The sequence below is a fragment of the Suncus etruscus genome, chromosome X (assembly GCF_024139225.1).
Source record: "Suncus etruscus isolate mSunEtr1 chromosome X, mSunEtr1.pri.cur, whole genome shotgun sequence".
NCBI lineage: Eukaryota > Metazoa > Chordata > Mammalia > Eulipotyphla > Soricidae > Suncus > Suncus etruscus.
The window spans coordinates 89,027,324-89,049,320 of record NC_064868.1 but is presented as its reverse complement, the minus strand read 5'-3'; the positions used below and the strand labels follow the sequence as shown (position 1 = coordinate 89,049,320).

Sequence of the window (21,997 nt, the reverse complement as noted above, 5' to 3'; positions counted from 1 at the left end):
GCTTGCTAATCCTTTTCTGGGTGCTTGCCTTCTATCAATATATTTGGAGGCAGTAATATATGCTCATGTTAAACATTATTGTCTACTTGAAACAATGGTGGTCTCAGGTCTATTACCATGTTATACTTCCATCATACTTAACTTCATCATATTGAATATGGTCTGTTTTTCTAGTTATTTGTTGTTGTTGTTGTTGTTTTTGGCTTTTGGGCCACACCTGGTGACGCTCAGGGGTTACTCCTGGCTGTAAGCTCAGAAATCACTCCTGGCTCAGGGGACCATATAGGATGCCAGGGGATTGAATTGTGTTCCATTCTAGGTCAGCTGTGTGCAAGGCAAACACCTTACTGCTGCACCACTTCTCCAGCTCCTGTTTATCTAGTTCTGGTATGGAGAGGGATTACATTGTTATGAGCAAACCTCCTTGCTTTTTGCTTTCCACTGACTTAGAGGCTGACCTGTGCAACAATGGCTTAAAACCTGCTCCTCTAACACCACTCTGAGTGGAAAAAAGAGGACTAGTGTATATATGTATATATGTATATATATGTGTATATATATATATATATATATTTATATGACACTCCATCCAAAAAACATGGATACACATTCTTCTCCAATGTACATGGGTCATTATCCAGGATAGACTACATTCTGACACATAAAACATACCTCCATAAAATCAAGAGGATAGAAATCTTGCAGGCTACCTTTGCTGACCACAAGGCTCTGAAATTAGATGTGAATTACAAAGCCACACAGAAGAAAAACTTTAACAATTGGAAATTAAACACCCTGCTACTGAACAACCAGTAGGTCCAAGATGAAATCAAAAAGGAAATCAAAATTTTCCTGGAAACAAATAATAATGAAGACACAAACTGCCAGAATCTATGGGACACAGCAAAAGCGATCCTGAGCGAAAAATTAATTGCTCTACAAGCACACATCATGAAGGAAGAAAGGGCATACCTGAATAACTTAATGACATAGCTCAAAAAATTAGAATATGACCAACAAAAGGAACCAAAAATAGGGAGACAGAAGAAAATAACAAAGCTGTAAGCAGAACTCAATGAAGTGGAAAACCAAAAAAAAAAAAATACGAATCATCAACGAAAGCAGAAGTTGGTTCTTTGAAAAAATAAACAAGATTGATAGACCATTGGCAAAATTCACAAAGAGAGAGAAATCTGATAACCCATATTAGAAATGAAAAGGGGGAGATCACAACAGATATTGCAGAGATCCAAAGGGTAATCAGAGACTACTTTGAGAAACTTTATGCTACTAAAAATGAGAACCTAGAAGAAATGGAAAAAATCTTGGACACTTATAACCTTCCACATTTAAGTAAGGAGGATGTAGCATATCTAAGCACCCCCATCACTACTGAGGAAATTGAAACTGTAATCAAACATCTGCCCAAAAATAAAAGCCCAGGCCCAGATGGATTTCCTAATTATTTTTTTCAAATCTTTCAAGAGGAGCTACTACCAATCCTACCCAGGGTCTTCCATGAAATTGAAAAAACAGGAACACTCCCAAACAGCTTTTATGACACCAACATCACCTTGACAACAAAACCACACAGAGATGCTGCCAAAAAAATTACAGACCAATATCCCTGAAGAATGGTGATGCAAAGATCTTCAACAAAATCCTGGCAAATAGGATCCAATGCATCATCAAGAAATCATACACTGGGCCGGGCGGTGGCACTGGAGGTAAGGTAAGCCTTACCTGCGCTAGCCTAGGAGACGGACCGCGGTTCGATCCCCCGGCGTCCCATATGGTCCCCCAAGCCAGGAGCGACTTCTGAGCGCATAGCCAGGAGTAACCCCTGAGCGTCACCGGGTGTGGCCCAAAAACCAAAAAAAAAAAAAAAAAAAAAAAAAAAAGAAATCATACACTATGACCAAGTAGGTTTCATCCCAGGAATGCAAGGATAGTTTAACATCCATAAATCTATCAATATAATACAAAACAACAACAGCAAGAAAAATAAAAATCACATGATCATGTCAATAGACGAAGAGAAAGCATTTGATAAGGTCCAACACCCATTCTTGATCCAAACTCTCAGCAAGATGGGAATGGAGGGAACTGGTTAGCCACTTGCAAAAAAGTGAACATAGACCCCCAGTTAACATCATGTATGAAGGTAAAATCCAAATGGATTAAAGACCTTGATATCAGACCTGATACATAAGGTATATAGAACAACACGTCGGTAAAACACTCCATGACTTTAAGACTAAAGGCATCTTCAAGGAGGAAACTGCACTTTCCAAACAAGTGGAAGCAGAGATCAACAGATGGGAATACATTAAGATGAGAGGCTTCTGCACCTCAAGTGAAATAGTGCCCAGGATACAAGTCACCCACCGAGTGGTAGAAACTATTCACCCAACACCCATCAGATAATGGGCTAATATCCAAAATATACAGGGCACTGACAGAACTTTACAAGAAAAAAACATCTAATCTCATCAAAAAATGGGGAGAAGAAATGAACAGACGCTTTGATAAAAAAGAAATACAAATGGCCAAAAGGCACATGAAAAAATGCTCCTCATCAATAATCATCAGGGAGATGCAAATCAAAACAATGATGAGATACCACCTCACACCACAGAGATTGGCACACTTCAAAAAGAATGAGAACAATTAGTGCTGGCGGGGATGTGGAGAGAAAGGAACTCTTATCCACTGCTGGTGGGAATGCCGTCTAATCCAACCTCTATGAAAAGCGATATGAAGATTCCTTCAAAATCTGGAAATTGAGCTCTCATTCAACCCAGCTATTCCACTCTTAGGGATATACAATAAGAACACAAGAACACAATACAAAAACCCCATTCCTCACACCTATATTTATTGCAGCAGTATTCACAATAGCCAGGCTCTAGAAACAATCGAGATGCCCTTCAACCGATGAATGGCTAAAGAAACTGTGGTACATATACGCAATGGAATATTATGCAGCCGTCAGGAGAAATGAAGTCATGAAATTTTCCTGTACATGGATGTACATGGAATCTATCATGCTGAGTGAAATAAATTAGAGGAAGAGAGAGAGAGAGACGCAGAATAGTCTCACTACTCATGTATGGGTTTTAAGAAAAATAAGTCATTTTTGCAACAATCCTCAGAGACAATGAGAGGAGGGCTGGAACTTCCAGCACATGTTATGAAACTCACCACAAAGAGTGGTGAGTGTAGTTATAGAAATAACTACACTGAGAACTACCATAATCATGTATGATTATGTATGAATCATGTATGAATGAGGGAACTAGAAAGCCTGTCTAGAGTACAGGTGGGGGTGCGTTGGGATGGAGGAAGATTTGGGACATTGGTGGTGGGAATGTTGCACTGATGAAGGGGGTGTTCTTTACATGACTGAAACCTAATACAATCATATATGTAATCAAGATATTTAAATAAAGAAAAAAGTTTCAAAAAAAATCTTGAGTTCTGACTGCAATGTATATGACATTACCTTCATATTCTTCCATGTTTCAGTGACAATGTTCTCATAAGACTCTAGTAATTTTTATTTCAAAAATTAATAAAAATTATAGTCATTTTTGTCTATTGTATTTTATAGTTGGTTGCTTTAATAGAAAGACTATATATGGGGCCGGAGAGATAGCATGGAGGTAAGGCATTTGCCTTTCATGCAGGAGGTCATCGGTTCGAATCCCGGCGCCCCATATGGTCCCCTGTGCCTGCCAGGAGCAATTTCTGAGCCTGGAGCCAGGAATAACCCCTGAGCACTGCCAGGTGTGACCCAAAAACCAAAAAAAAAAAAAAAAAAAAAAAAAAGAAAGACTATATATGTATATATATTTATATATTTCTATACTACATTTGAAGAATTGCTGTATCGTTTGTAATGGTGTCTTAGGTTAATTTATTTGGAATTGTCATAAAAATATATTTATATAAAGTCTACAGATAACTCTCATTTATACATTTTGAGGACCATCCCTAGCAATGTTATTGGCTTACTCCAGGCTCTGAGCTTATAAACTGCGCTATCTCTCTGATCCACGTTTTATATATTCTTACCCATTAAAATATTTCTTAATATTTTAATTGTTTAGTAACCTTCAGAAATATCCATAATAATATCACACGATTGCTTTGATTAAAAAAATCTAGACATTTTTTCCTTGACTATAACTAGAATAACTATAACTATAACTTCTAAAGTTTCATTGTCGAATAATACTAGCTTTGAGGTAAACAAATATATTTACCAAATTAAGGATATTTTGATGCTTTTTATTTTTATCATGAATCAGTATTGAGTTTTGGCAAATGCTTTTTGAACTTATGAATATGATTCTTACATATTTCTATTTATAAAGGGCATTGTTATTTTAACATTGTTTCTAATATTGACATGTAATTTTATATTCTTGTGATGAAATTCATTTCATCATGGTAGATAATCTTCAACATTCAAATTGTTAGTATTCACTGGAAACATGTATTAATGTTTATATGTGACACTACTCCACAATTTTATTTTTTTTAGTTTTGTAAAACTAAGACACCAATATTCTGTGTTAAATTGTCTTTTCTAAAACATACTTACCAATTTTTTCTTTTTGTTCTACATCTATAACTGTTGAGCTATGTTATTATTTAATGGTTTGCTAGTCTTTCCCCCAACAAAAGCCCTTCTGGGACTGACAATCCTATGAATAGGTCAGTCTCCATTTCATTATTAAGTATAAGTCTGTTTAGGTTTTCTCTCAATTCTGTTTCAGTGAGGTGAACTGTCCAATCTCATCTACCTGCTTACAGTTGTTTACATAGAGCTGAGAAACTTTCCATTCATAGCAGTTTTGATTTTCTCTGTGTTTAAGTAGTTGTTTCTCTGTATAATTCTTATTTTGTGCATTTGTGATTTTCCAGTGGTGACATAAGCTAATAAGTGATCTATTTATTATTTCTTTTCAGGGAAAAAAGCAGATCTTAACCATAGAATTCTAATGGCTTTAAGAATCACTAATTTGTGGCTCTTGATTTATCTGCCTTTAAATAGTATCCTTCGGATACTATCGCTACATTGATTCTTTTAATTAGTATGCAATATTTCTCCATTTTTAACAATTCAAGCCACTATTTAGGAATAGTTTTAATTTGTTCCCCAACAACATTTTTGCTACATGTTATTTTACTATTAATATTTTAGTGAAAGTGTTCTTCTTGGACCAGATACTGACAAGTCTATTTTATGGAAGTGAGGTGAGCTATTAAAACAGTGGGGAGTCATAAAAAGAATAACCCCCAACCCAACTTCAACCATGATTGTAATCATGGTCCTTAAATAAAAAATTATTAAAAAATACAAAAATAAAATAGGGGTGAGAACTTTTGCCTTGCACATGGGTGACACGAGTTCTATTTCTGGCACTTTATATGGTCCCCCAAACTCCAGCAGGAATGAGCCTTGAGCACAATGCCAGGGGTAAGGACTGAGTCCTGCCAGGCATAGCTTTAAAACAAACATAAAGATTCTAACAGAAATACAATTTTCTTTATACCCCTAATCCCAATTTGATATCCCGCCTTATTAACACTCTTTATCCTTAGTTCTTTTTTATTTTTTTTGTTTTTTTTTGGCCACACCCGTTTGATGCTCAGGGGTTACTCCTGGCTAATCGCTCAGAAATTGCCCCTGGCTTGGGGGGACCATATGGGATGCCGGGGGATCAAACTGCGGTACTTCCTTGACTAGCGCTTACAAGGCAGACACCTTACCTCTAGCGCCACCTCGCCGGCCCCTTATCCTCAGTTCCTAACCCATTAGGTATCAAGATCGACCTCCTGCCCCAATGAGCCATCACCCAGCTCCCAAGCAAAGAGACACACATTCAGCCCCACATCTCGTCCCCTGGCAAGAAACCACAGTCAACACTCCTGTTGACTCATGCTCTGTGGCCCTCTTTAAACACCCCCCAATACCAGATTGATACCAGATTCAGCTCCGGTAGGAACTACAGTGCTCTACCCAAGCCCTTTCAGCCTCAAATCATTTCTCAAACTCAACAAAACCAGGGTATGTGTGATGAAAATGTGCCCTGGATTCCACCCCCACAAGAATATCTCAAAAGACAATGGGGAAGCCTATATTTCCTTTATAAGTTAAAGACCTCTATAATACTACATCACAACCTGTTTATCCCCAAATGTAAGGTAGTCTCCTGCATCACTTTGTTTCCTTAATTACTTGTTTAAATTCATTTTTAGTTATTTTTCTTTTATATATGTGAGTGTATATATATGTATATACATATACATATATTGTCTTGTTTTTGTTTCCTTCTTTTCCTTAACTTCACGTGTTTTAGTTCTGCTTGGTACAAAAACCTACCAGAAAAAGTTTTACCTGGGATAAAATCTCAGGTTAAAACCAGGGCACAGAGAGGATGAAATCTGACACTCTCACCTCCATATGCACCAGCAATATAATATAGCACCATTTATTTTTTGCAAAGGCATACTAAAAAAGGGGAAATTTTAAATATAGAAACAAGCTCTTATCTACTAGGAAGAACTCATACATTTTACAATACAGGGGAACCTCCCAACTTGAACATATATCATGTGGTCCTAACTTAGACTCCATGTGATTAGACAGTGACTGTCCAACCTCGAACCCTAGATCTCAGACATAGATCTGACACAGTTCTCTGCAACAGCTCCAGGAACCAAACTCCCTCTGGGATATTCTTAATACTGCTTGGACACCAATATGCGCCAGTTTTGATATGACAAAATCCTTTTTGATGAGACAATTTTGATGTTGGGTAGCAAGACCAAACAGTTGTATGAACATTGAGTAGAAATAAAAAATGATCATACTCAAACAGCAAATCCAAAGCCAACAACAACAGAATTGAAATCCAATCTACAACAAGCTAGAGACAGAGGGGACCACTTATATTAGCAGCCTGGGGATCAATGAAGGGGAATATGGGGTGCATGTTGGAACAGTGGTGGAGGGAAGATAACACTGGTGGTGGAAATGCCCCTGCTTCAATGCCACTATGTACCTAAAGATTACTGTGAAAGATTTGTAATCCACTTAGGTCAAAATAAAAATTATTTAATTAAAGAAAAGAAATACATTACACCAAGGTGTGCAATTGACTGCCTTGGTCTTCTCCAATGTATTTATTATTGGTTCAGGGATGCCACATTTAGCTGTGTTCAGTATTTACTTTTGACTTTGCACTCAGGGATAACTTTTGCGGGTGTTTCAGGGGACAATATGGGATGGTGGATATCAAACCAGATCAGCCATGTGTAAGGCAAGTACCTTACTTGCTGGGTTTTCTCTCTTATCAACAGATATAAATTCAGCAGGATGCTCACAAAAATACTATCTTAACCTTTTCCTTGTTTCAACAAGGTGTTTGTTCAAATACTTCTTAGCTACTTTGTCATTTTGTATTTACTCCCACTTTTCCCTTTCTCTATATGTGTAAGCATGCCCCAGACTTGATCCAAGAAATCTACTACCATCACAAACTTTCACCATTTCCAGGAATCCAAATTATTTTTTTCTTTTCATGATATGTCACTTATAAAATCAGTGCTTCAATAGGAATACCCCAGATCCATGGTCAATGGATTCTTCCTTTGAGTCTTCCCTGTTTGACCTTCAAAGAAAAACACTTTCAATGTCAGCATGGGAATGTCTTCTAGAGTAAGATCAGTTGTGGAGTCTGCATTTCTTTTATTCATTCTCTATTACTTTTGGTGATTAAAAAACTGGGGCACATTTGACTTTATTCTATCATCTCAAAACTGGAATATGCAGATAAATTTGATTCTTTGAGGCTACTTTCTTGATGCATTTTTCTGAGATGCAAGGTTTTCCTTCACATGATAACAAATGTTAACCCTCTCATGCTATTACTACACCAGCCTCCACCCCCCAATCTATTGCCACTAATGCAGCTAGGAACAAAAACGAAGGTTCTCAAATGAAAGTTGGAAAGTACTATTATTTTTCATGTAGGCTAAGACTGCATTTTGGCAAAACAATGCTCTGTTTCATGACCCCTTCTCAATACACACAGAAAGCAGTTTCAAATTCTACATGTGGCATCTATTTTACTTGCTTTCACTCAATTCAATAGAAACTAAAAGATTCACTATATTCACAAAAAAGAAACAGGTTGACAGAAAACAGACTTACTTCCAAAGCACACTTAAGATATATAGGTATGCAGGTATTTATTTGACTATTTTAAGTGGCTACTCTTATTCCCTCACTGGATTGTTAAATATGGAGTTGCTAAGTTACTGGTCTTTGGCCTCATCTCTTCTTTGGCATGTTGAATTTGACAAGTTCCCATGATTCACTATGCCAGTCACCTCGTTACTCACGTTGTTCATTTTCCGCAATGACATCTGTAGAATCATTTAACATTCCCATCATACACTAGCTGTAAACCCCCAGGTTTCACTGGAAAATATTTAAGCTGCTTGACAGGCTGTAAGTGCATTTGGAAGCACACTGTATTGCTTACCTACATTGTCACATAATCGTGGCTATAATTAAATTGAGCATCTTTCTATGGAGTTGGTTTGTGTTTGAGAAAAGAAGAAACAATTATTGGGAGGCAAATAATGGGTAATATCTCTTATGGGCTAATTTGGTTCCACGAATAGCTCACCTCACATGTGCATGCAACATATTAAGTCCATTAGTGCTCTGAATTAGCTTCAGAAAAGGTAATACCCCACATAATTTTTCCAGTCAAGGGCATTCTCGCCTGCTGATAAATTAACATATTTCCCAATGTCATTAGGTAGAGTTAGTCATCAGCAAAGCAGAGGGTACAATCTTTAGTTCATTTATTTGTTTCTGTGAATGTTAACATTAATTATAGTCCAAATTATATTTTGTGGTTGTTGATTTTCTTGGGAGGAATCTACATTACTATGTTAAGAAAGTATTATTTTAGAAGCCCATAGATGAATTAAAATATCTTTGAAGCATTCTAAAAGGGTTAGTATTTACGAGCTTTCTATAGAAAATCTTTTTTTTAAACTTGATTTCAATTTGAACATTATTTATACATTAATTTGATAGGATATAAAATCAATTGCCTAATTATTGGTTAAATATGTCAAAGAAATTCTGCTGAAAAAAATTTTGCTTGATTATACTGCATAGTTATGATAATATAATCAAATTTCCTTTCAGTTATAATTACCTGACCAATTTCATTCCCTGATCCACACACACACTCTCTCACTCTCTCTCTCACTCTCACTCTCTCTCCAGATAGGTTTTTCGTTTTTGCTCCCTTTAAAAGTAAAAAATAGCAAATAGTGTACATGGTTATCCTGTAATTATCTGGCGAGGTTTTTTTTTTCAGTGCTAATGCTGTCAACCAAAACACAGCTCAAGTAAGTTGAGTGGCCCTAATTTTGAATGCTGCAAATACGGATCATGATGTATTTAAAAAGAAGTGCCCATGTCAGGGTTTACCAACTTGATACATAGGGCAGAGGATCTGTAAAATGACACAGTTTATCAAATCAATTTCCTGAAACTCCAGCTAGCCAATTCAGCATCCTTCATAAATAGTGAATTACCCTTACAGATGTTTGTCTATGAAATTATCAACAACTGAAGGTACTTGACAAGGAAACACAATCTGTTCAGCATCAAATCTCAGAAAAGTGCTATTTCTGCATGCTGGATCTAGAAAGAACTTAATTGATGGCTTGTTGGTATTTGTTTCAGTAAACTCGGGCTAGGAAGAAATAAATCATACCACTGCAGAAGGAATAATCATTGAACATCCATCCTTGGCTAGTAGCATTTAGTGCATGCTGCTCTCCTGGCTTAACTCTTCCAGAAATGATGACTCTAGGACCCATAAAACCCCGTGGAGCTCCGAAAAGAAGCACTGCTGCTGCCCATATTATTACATATGAACAGCTTAGGAATCCCTCATCTGATAGATGAATTGTAACTGCGAAACACCATCAGTGGGACCAGAGTTATTATTTTTCATCTCTGTTTGTACTTCAGGGTAGCTTGCTTCCAAAGAGAAAATGGCATGCTCACTGCTGATGGAAACAAGCACACAGACAGGCCTGTGCCATGCAGATTGCTGCCTTGAAGTTTATGATGTGTAGAATGTATAAGAAGCAGTAATATACTTGACATGTTGCAAAGACATGTGCATTTGTGCACCTGATATTGTGGAAGAAGAGAAATTTGGTGGCAATTTGTTGGGGGCTGGCAAAATCTGGTTTGCACAGCTCCTTAAAATTATTGGGGAATTATTAAAATTCTTCATGCAAATGAAGGAAGCAACAGACACTGAAATGAAGTGTCGGGGCCGGGCGGTGGCGCTGGAGGTAAGGTTCCTGCCTTACCTGCGCTAGCCTAGGAGACGGACCGCGGTTCGATCCCCCGGCGTCCCATATGGTCCCCCAAGCCAGGAGCGACTTCTGAGCGCATAGCCAGGAGTAACCCCTGAGCGTTACCGGGTGTGGCCCAAAAAACCAAAAAAAAAAAAAAATGAAGTGTCAATCGATTATCATATAATAATTATAATATAGAATTATATATTCTAGAATTAAAATAGATAGGATATTATATGGATTATTATAGAATTATAATATAATAGAATTAAGAATTATAAAGTAGATTGAAGCTGGTAAAATTGGGACAAAATTGGACAAGACAACAGGACTGAACAGCATGAAGTCTGGCAGAGAAGAGAAGAGAACAACTTAACCCTTTCCTGTTCTGTAAACTGTGACTCATAGCCAGAGTGTTGTGAAGATAACATGACAAAACCTGCTTGAGTACCATGCCTGGCCTAGAGTTAAATTACTACTATTATTTTTTATTATTAGCAATATTCAGTCATTGTTACCATTTTGTTATTCGAAATGAGCTTCAAAAAGTTTTCTGAAATGATAGGAGAAAAGAATTCATCCCCCTGGGCTTCTCTGAGTATGAGGACATCTGTTGCTCTTCAAGTGAATCAGTGTCTGGAGAGACACTGGAGAATTGTAAGTTTGTGGAGATTGTAGGTTTGCAGGGAGAAATCAAGGCCAGGTTCTTTTTCTATCTCTGGCCCACCCAGACTCATCCTTGACTGAGGCCACTTATAATCTCACTGAATCTCTGCTTCTGAAATCACAAGAAATTGACTACATGTTTTGTGTGATAAACATAGGAAAGTGATGGTTGAAAGCAACCACATGCTTTCAATGAGGCAATTAGGTGGTCCTCTGGTCCAGTTATCTTGCCCTAATGTCCTTGGACTTTTTGTAAAGAAAAGAGTCAGGAACAAAGTCACATTAGTTCTGATATATTGTGAGAGTCAGAAATTTCAGACAAGGTGGTTGATCTAAGTATTTTCTTGGGATCAGGAGTGTAAAGAAAGAGAAGGAGAAAGAAGAGGGGGTCTGAATGCTTTCCAAGTCCCCAAGAATTCAACTGGTTTGAATTAGAATGGTGCTTGGAGAAAGGAGATGAAAGATAATTATTAGGCAAAAATCTCCTCGTTGATGGAGATTAAAGGGCTGAGGGGAAAGACAATTGTACACTCTTGAGAAAAGGCATTCCCAGAGGGAGTTGGGGGATCAAGGGAAATAGAGTGGGGTTGCATGCAGTTGGGCAGTTGCATGCATTTTCCAGTGGGGCCATAGGTGTGTGAGGTGGTGGGGGAGCAAAGAGTTCCACATTACACACAGTCTGTGCTGTATGCAATTGTTCGCTACAGGTAGGTGGAGTGTAGGAGCAGTGAATAACTAACTTATGCCTTCCAGAGAGGACAACTGACACCCTACCTAGCTAGGAAGTTGGGGAATATTCCGGGCATTTGGGCAGAGCCATGCCCTTTCCTCTCCATGCACTACATCTTCTTCCCCAAAGCCTTCCTGTTGGGTGAGAGAAAGAAGCTGCACTTCCCTTTTAGACTCTGTTTAGTTTGAAAAGCAATTATGGGGTCACAGGGTGACAGAAAAAGAAAAGGTTATTTTACTATGGGGGGTAGGTGGCAGGTGGCGAGAAACGAGGCAAACAAGGCCCCTGCGACAACAAAGATATCTTGCAAACTGGCTATTTGTACCCGCAATGGAATTCAAGCCAATGCGCAAAGGGGCTTGAAAGTCAGGATATAAATGCCCTGAAGTTTACTTTTGTTCTAAGCCTGGGGACTAGAACCTGTTGTCCTTCAGCAAGACAAATCTCACTTATTGATGTTGTTATTAATGTTGCTGTGTTTGTAATTCTATACAATCTTCAGCCCTTCAACCCCCCAAAAAAGACATTTCCCTCGATTCTCCCTGAGCACAACAGAAGGACTTTTGTTACTTTCTCAAAGGCGATATCTTTCCTGAGCTGATTAAGGCCACCCGCTTCTTTGCTTTGCCTGTTGAAGTGACAGTGTGTTGTTTCTCTTAAGTGGCCGCTCACGCTGGCCAGAGTCGCTGCCCTCTGACAGGTGTTCACTGTACTGCTGCCCACCTCATCACCATGAGACCCAACTAGGTACCAGGGCCGCTCTGTAGCCACACTAAGAATTCTAATTGTGATCATTTTGGTAGCAATGCTCAAAAGTGTCTGGACATCTTTGGAGGTGTAAAGAAAAGCCCACAGACATCATTTGGGAAAACAAGAGCAGCTTAATGCTAAGCAAGAGGTTTCTTAAAGTAAGTTCCAGTGGTCTGGCTAGGATATAGCATCTTTCACCTGTTCCACTCAATGGCAAGAAGTAGGCAGTTGGATTCCCAAGTGTATCACATTTGTGGATTTAAAACAAGTGCCTGAACCCTCCTCCCTACCAACTGCAACCTCTGAATCCCACAGAACAGGGTTGCTGAGCTCCTCTCTGGAAAATGTCACCGGGCATCCCTAATTCACATGCTCCTGTCTGTGGTCAAAAGGGTCTGACTCTTCAATGAATCTTTCATGGATGTTCTTGGACTAAACCAGGTGCATGAATATCTATCTACCTCTGTAAAATCTGGTGCCTGGTAACCTGGAAGTAAACAGCTTACTGCTCTGCGTGGGGCTAGAGCGGCCTTTTCACAGAGTCGCCCACTAGCACTAGACTGCTGAGAAAGCACTGCATGGGGCAGCAGGGGTTCTGGGGAAGTTGGCGGGACTTGGTAAGTGGAGAGAAAAGGGGGGCCAACATTTTCACTGGCACACAGGTTGTTTACTTTCCCCAAAGGAAAATCTGCAAGGCTTTCTCCCAGCTCCAATGATTGTCGTGGCTCATACTAACAGGCATTAATTCAGATATTGTCTAACAGCAGAGGTGGAAGAAGGAGATCCTAGGTCCGAGTCACCAAAGGACCAAGCGTACAGTGGGTAATTGAATTCACTCCTGTGACACCGATTCTTCAGCAACACTCACGCATCACCCCACACCTTGGACATGTTTAAGCAACCCATCATTGGACACACATCACAGGGTTGATGCTCGGCTGCTGGGACACCGATCTCCACACATGGCTTTCCCATGTCAGTGGAGGAGCAATTACGAAGGGCATCCTGGAGGAGGAGCTGGGTTCTCAAGACTTCTTGCTGTTCCTATAAAACAATGGCACTGGGGACTACAAACTTGGAGATGACTGTTATATATACAGTCCATTACTGACCAAAATATTATGATGTGACAACCAGAGACAGGAGATACATTTATTTTTCTGGCTTGGCTTTTTTTCAGTTTGGTCAAATCACTTCTTTTGAGAGAGGTTGTGGACAATTATTGCAAGTTTGCGCTGTCATTGTGTCATTCTCAATCATGAATTCACACTCATTAAGAACATTTACTCTAACCTACTACCATTTTCCAGTCCCTTCTCTCCCCTCCCCGCCTATATTTTACCTTCTCTTTATAAGACATAATCTCCATAAGCAAGTGCCATTAATAAGGTCACAAAGGCTAGCAGTGATGCTGTTTTGAGCACCCGAACACAGAGAGAAAATGATTTTACATTAAAATGCTTGAAAAAAAGAGAAAGTTTTCTAAAGAGGATGGGGAGTCTCCCTCTGGGTTTCAGAAAGAAAGATGAGAAGAATATAAGAATGATACAGAAAGGAAGAAGAGATACATGAATACAAGTGTGTGTGTGTGTGTGTGTGTGTGTGTGTGAAACAACAGGTGAAAAATGAGATATACAAAGAAGAGTCTTGAAGCAGAAAGTGAGAATCCCCCTTAAAATAAAGACAGAAACACAGCAGCAACTTGAAAACAGCTTAAACAGATAGATTGCTTCATTATCGAAAGGCACAGAAATAATGGTTTCAACTCACCCGTAAGATTTCTTCCACACAGCTTGGATCACTGGGAAGGCTCACCTAAAACAAAATAAACACATACCAAAAAAATCAACAATCTGGCTATTCGGAAAGAAATCTCTTCCCCAACAATTTACTCTGCAGGAATAAAAATGGAAGGCAAATAAATCTAGCTAGCAAGGTGGGTTTTGCTCTTATTAAATAAAAAGCCGTAAGTACCTGCAAATGGCCAATTTTTGTTTTACTTTCAAGAAGCCGTAATACCACGGTGTAAGGTGCAGAGAGAGAGAGAGAGAGTGACTCATCTTGTCACTGATTTGCTGTGGGACCTTGAGTCATCATCCCCCACCACTCTGGACTTCTTTGCTCATCCATCCAGCGGGGGGCTCTATTGCTGGGTCCACAAAGCCTCTGTGGCATTCTCACGCCGATTATTACTCACAGTGATAGACTTGATGATATTTGTCCTGCATGCAACATGTTTCTGATTAAGTTCTGCTTTAAGTTCAGCAACTCTGGCTGGAACACTCTCACACTCACTGTCTGTGTCAATGACAGGCTTGCCTGGTCACTCTGAATCCCACAAATAGAGTTCATCCCCTGAGTCCTCTTTGCCAGGATGACAGTTTCCAAATCAAGCAGAATTCTAGCAATGAACGGGTATAGACTGAGGACTTAACTCTACATATCTGGCACATGACCCACTTCTCTGGGGGGGCTCTGTAATCAAAGAAAACAAGATTGGCATGCACCAAAGGGAGACATCAGCCAGCTACACTACATAGTGCTGTATGGCATAGAGTTTGGATATGGGACAGCTACCTAGACTATGACATCCCCTGTGCAGGTGGTGGATCTCACATCCCCCAAATACCCCTAAGCTCTGCCTGTCACACTTTTCTCCTCCTCAGAATTGTCATTTGATGATCATATGTGCCTCCAGTTCTGCCAAGGTGAGTGTCTGATCTCTCTGACTACCTGGGCAGAGGCTTTATGTTCCAGGTTACTTTAGTCAAAACCCACTGGGTACTCTAAGGAAGGGAATGGAAATAGCTACAGTTGAGGCAGTGAGGACCAAAACATGGCATTTCTTTTTTTCTCAATCTTCAAAAACAGATGCTGGCAACAGTAGCAAATCTTAAAGAAGCATTAAAGTCTCCTTTGTGCTTCCATTCATTCCAGTCAATATTTATTGAATACTTTCTTCAGGGAAATAGTCTATCTCTCAGATGTATCAAATCTCGAATCCAGGAGGCAGGCTGAGAAAGACCCCCCCACCAGTTTATTACTGGAGCTGAGGTCTTCATTCTCAGTTACCAAATATGGTTCCAGCTACTACCACTTTTTGTTTTGTTTTGTTTTGTTTTGGGGTCCCACCCAGCAGTGCTAAGGGGTTACTCCTGGCTCTACGCGCAGAAATCTCTTCTGGCAGGCTCAGGGGACCATATGGGATGCCAGGATTCGAACCACCGACCTTCTGCATGAAAGGCAAATGCCTTACCTCCATGCTATCTCTCTGGCCCCTACTACCACTTTTTACCTTGGTTTAATTACTAAGATTGTGAGACTGTTTATTTTTATTCACTTTTTTTGTTTGGTCTGGCCAATTAATTATCTAACCACCTATTATAGAGTAGATCTGAAAGGCTTTCATTGCAAGAAGAGAAATGTGTGACTCTATGTGCTGATCAAAGTTAACCAAAGTTACAGTGGTAACTATTTCACAAAGTACACACATTTAAAATTATTATGTTGTACTCCTAGTGTGAATATGTGATGTCTAAGTTATATAGAAATAATTAAAAAATTGTATACTACTGGTCCAATATTAATAATACTCTATTATTGACTAGAAAGAAGAGGCTGAACATGCTGACTGGGCACACGGTGCAAAGAACTTTACACAAAGCTTTTAGGGAACAGGAGGGAGAGTAGAACAGGAAAGTCACTTGCTTTGAATGTAGCCAATTCAGGTCTGATCCTCAGCATCACATATGGATCTCTGAGTACTGCTTGGAGTGTGATCCCTGAGTACAGAGCTAGTAATAAGCTCTGAGCACCGTTGACTGTTACCAACACTGATATATGTGTGTATTAAATAATAAATCATGGATGTTTTGACCTAGCACAACTTGGGGGGTGGGCTATATCCCGCAGTGTTCAGGGATTACTCCTGCACTCAGAAATTGCTCCTGGCAGGCTCAGGAGACCAGGTCGGTTCTGATTCAGCCATGTGCAAGGCAAAATGTCCTACCCTCTGTGTTATTGCTCTGACCCTCACAATTTTAAAATTTCTTTTATATATTTCAAAAGTTTGGTTTGCTCTTCTAGGCCACATCCAGAATAGCCTAGGGGCTACCTCTGCCTCAGTATTTAGGAGTTATGCTTAGGGGACTAAGTGGTGCTGGAGATTGAACCCACACTGCATGTATACAAATATTGCTCAAAGTAATTAAAATGACCAGTCATTGCTCAAAGTAATTAAGATGACCAGTCATTGCTCAAAGTAATTACGATGACCAGTCAGATTTTTACTAGACAGACATAGACTTAGAAGCAAAAGGCAACAAGTTTCTCCCTTACAGAGTTTGCAAACTTGATGAGTATGCTGATTATGAAGAATCAACTAGTCCATATATGGCTATAGGTATGGTATATGTGCAAAGGAGACCATGCTGAAACACTAGATAGTGCTATAGAATAAAATGTTCTGTGTTTCAGATAAGTGTGAGTAGTGCAATCTGTTCTCTTCCTGGGCATCCAGGATGCAAATCAGAGGCTCTGAAGTATCTATATAATCAACTTAATCCTGCATATTCACAAGTTCAGCTCTTGGGATTTTAATCTTTGAGGCTTTCCCCCTACTTAACAATTATTGCTATTCCATAGAATGAGAATATGTCGATCAAATATGGACAATGCTGGTTTAACGATTAGAGGATTTTAGAGGATTACAGACCCAATTGATTTCTCTTAACAGTAAAATAACTGCTAGCCAACCAACCAAACAACAACAACAACAACAACAACTCTCATTATATTGTTCAGTAATCCAGCAACTTGATCTCCTATGATAATTCTGGAACTTCTAACAAATACCTTCCCCAAACACAGAAGTCAACATAACTGTTGCAAAGACTTAAATATTCACTTTCTTTGTTGCACTGGATCACAGTGGACTGCCTGGAAAGGAAATGTGGAAAACACTAACACTCTCAAAACAAGATATGGATTGTCCTTTTCCCACATAATCACATACATATTAAAATTGAAAGATGAAAAAAATCAGTAATTATGCAGACTCAGCAATAGCACCCACCAATGAGTTTAAAATATGACAGAGCAGACCCTGCCACTTGGTAACAGGGTTTAGTGATGATGTCCCCTCCCCTGTAAGTCCCTGTTTCCTCAACTGTAAAATTTTACAAAAGGAAATGCAACAATGATGAGGATGATGTTACTTGTGCCTTTAAAATGCCAGGCTTTCTATGAGTTGCAAATGAAATAAATAATGTGAACTGGTCATGCAATCCACAAAGCCTCATACAATCATTTCAAGATATACCCCTTGACCTGGGCCCCTTACAGCTTTATTATTATGCCTAGTCTTCTCTTTTCAAGGGAAGATCTGATTCACTCTTTCCAACTGTAAATAACATCTCTTCACCTAGCATTATAGATGTCTCTTTTCTTAGGAGAGAATTGATGTCAAGACAGAGTTCTGGGCTCTGGGGACTTTGTAGCAAATCTAATAAAGTCTTATTGGGGTCAATAGCACTCAGGTTTGGGAAGACGTCCGCAAAGAAGTACAGCCAAATAAACATACACTCCACTCAAAGTGCAGTTTGCTTTTCCTCTTTTTTAAATCCTGGACTCTAGCATGCACATGGAATCCTCAGTCTCAAGAGCCATAACTAGCCTGTGCCAGCCAACAATATTATGGTGGAAGACAAGTGTTTTCACCCTTGTAAGGACTTCTTTTCATTACCAGTTTCTCCTACAAGCCTCAAACAGTGCCCGGCTTGGGGAGAGGCAGAGTTGGTGACACAAAGAATTATGAGACTTGGCCTCTTTCTCAGCGAATGAAATGTCTAGATGGGACAGGAAAATAAACAATTAGAGACCCACTGGGACATGCATTGGAAGGTAGTTCTGACAAGGGTAATAGGATCTTATTCATTCACCCTCCTGGCTGCCTATTCATCAGTCTGCCATTTGTTTCTTTCGACAACAAATCCTGATTGAGCTCACACTGTGCTCAGGATGGTGCCAACAGGGAGGATTTAAAGACAATGAAGACAACATCATTTCTGCCTTCAAGCCTCCATGCGAATTGGGAAGACAAACATTGACACAAGGAGAAACAGACAATTGCAAACAGGAGGTCAGAGTCAGGGCCAGGTCAGTACCTACCGGGTTTACAGACAGCAGCTCCCAGATGCCTGGTTCCCCAGTATAGTCTTCACTCCACAGGGGAGTGAGGGGCCAAGGATGTGACATTGCCCAGAAGAGATGAGGTGGGGCCTCTTGCGGCCACTTCAGTCTCAGACCCCTGTGGAAATGTGCCGGGGGTCACTGTGAACACTAGAAGGAAGCAGAGCTGGGACTCAGCCCCTGTCTGTCCAATAGCTCTCTCTCTCTCTGTTTCTCTCACTATCTCTGGCTCACTCTCTCCCACACCACAGGGCCCTCTGGCAGGAGTTCTGCTGGAGTCCCTGGGACAGGTGTGAAAGGAGACTGAGAAAGGAAAATTGTGGTCAGCCTGGGATTAGAACTGCTGAATTCGGAGCCACCTTCTCCTGCCTTTCAATCAATCCACTCTTGAGTATTCATCTAGTCCACAAAGCGCAAGTTAAGCCACTCACAGATGCTGCGTCCTCTCCATTCCCCCTCACCACCCCCTCCTCCTAGAGCAGAAAGCAAGCAGCAAGCTGCAGGCGCCCCAGGAGGCTGGGCTCACACTCTCTTCTGGCCCCCAGTGACTCTCATTTCCAGGCACCCATGTATATGGCCCTGCCAGGCCTAGGAGAGGCAGGCACACAGCAGGCAGGTGGGGAGTTGACTGAGCCCTCCTAAGTGCCTCTTCTCTCTGGCCGCACCATGCACACTGCCCCCCATCCCATGGAGCCACAGATCAGCTGCCTGGAGATAAATCCATATCTCATAAAGAATCAGGGTACCTTTAAATCATCAAATATTCAATTAACTGCAGCAACAATAAATGAATTGCATAGGATGCTTAATCATTTGGGAATTAATCAGTTTGGAGCCTACTTCTTGGCGATTAGGGTAAGATGAGATCTCAAAATTCCTCTGATTGTGTCATTGAGAGACATATGCAGCAGCCAGCACTAATAGAAAACACGGAGATTAATAGATAACATTGAAGGAATAATGATGATCACAGGACTGACCTGGTGAGCACAGTGCCTGCCTGTGACTGGTTTACTAAGGGACTGCAGGGAAGGGAGTTCACAGGGTGCCTCTGCAGCCACCTGTGGCTGGCCCCCTATCTGACCATTGAAGCCAACTATTCTAGGTACAAGACATTTCCCAAAGTCAAACTTGAGGTCTTCAGTAGAGAGCCAAAAGTTAGTATGGCAGATTTGCATATGCGTATCTTGCCTTGATATAGCTGACCTGGATTGGATCTCTGACACCCCATACAAACCCCCAAGGAGTGATCCCTGAGTGAAAAGCCAATAGTAGAGCCCTGAGCACCACCAGGCAGGAGTGTCTTTAAGGCAACAACACAAACCATCTTCAGTTTTACTTGCTCCTCCAATAGCAAATAGGACTGAATGACCCTGCCAAGATCTGCCACTGCCAACAAGGACTTTTCAGTCAACCCAATTTCTGCTTCCTCTACACATTAAAACATTTATGCCCCAAATCAGCTGATGGGCCACAGAGTTGCCTTGCTTCAGACATTACTAATGAAATGAAAAAAATCTACTAATGACATGCTACTAAGTATGTATTTTAGTCTTTTAAAAATGTTTCCCCAAGACATGTGTGTGGTTGGCCCATGCACATGGTGCCTGCATGCACTATTGCCTGTATCCCTCCTCCCTACCTGAGAGATCAGCTTTCATACTTTCATGCTGGATGTGTACTGGAGCTCTATTTCCATCTTTGGTGAAATCCCCACTGTCTTGAGCATGTTCCTCTTTCTTTCTCATGCTCTCTCTCACTCTCCCTCCCTTCCTCAGAATTCCTAACTTAAAAACCTGATTTTACTTCAAAAAGTTTACCCTCATGAGTCATTGCAGAAACAAGAGCATTAGTCTCTGATGTCCTTATTTGCATGGGTTTGTGGGACTCCCATTATCACCCCCACCCCATTTTTTCAATTTGGAAAACTACAAACCCAGAGCACATTAGAATCTTTCTGTCCCTAGCTTCCTACCTCACCTTAACCAGTCCCTGTTTTAGTTTGTATTCATGAGTTTATGGGTTAACAAGAACAGTTAATATTACATAAGCTGCGGACACAAGTCCTCAGGTAATATGACTTTAATCAAAACAAAAAAGATTTCGCAATTGTTAGACAGTACAGCCAAACAGGTCAGGTTCCCATTTCATTTTAATGTAGCAAAAGTCCTGGGTGTCCAAAGAGTTAGTGTTAACTTAAAATTGCTGTTTCTGCCCAATTTTAAGCGAGTTGCATGGTAAAAATATTCGATGTCAAACAAGCTAATAACATTCACCTTTCCCTCTAAAGAAAATAACACAAACAAACAAGGAGACTGTGAAATGAAAGGACTGTAGCCATCGTTGTCTTAAGTCAAATCTGGAAAATAACCCTTTGTCTAACCTTATATTGGGCTGAAACTACAAGGGGAGTGACGATAAGCAAATATTCGCTATTTGCGTAAATAAATGAGATTATTGACTATATTTCTGGGAGCACCAAGGGCATTGCACTAATAGCCTACACTGAATCTGGACTACCTTAAATTTCAAACTTTGCTGGATGACTTGGGCAAGTCACTGGAAGTTCTCTGAACCTAGAATATCCACTTGCATAATTGTTGGTGACTGGAATGAGTTGAAGCATACAAAACTGTCCTTCCCTTAATGCATACATCTTACCTCTCCATCATCAGTCTAATGCTGTGGCCACCAAGGATGCCATTTGGCCACCTTGTAAATTGACCATCATTTTGTGAATATCATTCAGGTAATAAGGCATCTTGGGGGCTGCTGCTCCATCTGGTGGTTTTCACAGAAGGCGACAAAGGGAGCTGGGCTTCAACTTGTGGGGTCTGTGTAAGACAGCCAAGAGAGAAGGGGCGTGGGCATGGGGGTTGGGGGGGCAGCAAGCACCATTAAAAATCTATCTGCGCTGATTGCATTAGATATAGGCAATAGTAGAATGCACATGCAGAAAGGCCCCTCATCAGCTGAGAGCACCTAATGGCAGATGGAATTTTGAGTGAAGTGTACTTAATTCACTGGGCTCTGAATAGCCATTAGCTCACTGTTCATTTATTTGCTTTAATAACTAGTTTCTATCAAAAAGGGAGCTATAATGAAGAGAGGGATTGCAGCCTGACAGCAAAATAAAGTGCACATCTAGAAATATCACTCTAAAAATGCTTCTCTGAAAACCTCCTTGAACTGCCTCTGCTTATGTGGTCCATGTTCCTTCAACAGTGCCCAGCCCCTGGCTTCAAG

General features: G+C 40.2%; 1 protein-coding gene across 1 annotated transcript in view; it reads right to left on the bottom strand.

The window, feature by feature from the left end:
- Positions 1–21,997, bottom strand: part of AFF2 (ALF transcription elongation factor 2) — a 593,967-nt gene that overhangs the window by 213,701 nt on the left and 358,269 nt on the right. Inside the window, exon 4 of the mRNA XM_049767468.1 lies at positions 14,333–14,377. Within this exon, the coding sequence (XP_049623425.1) occupies positions 14,333–14,377 (45 nt within the window). The remainder of the gene's footprint in view (positions 1–14,332; positions 14,378–21,997) is intronic.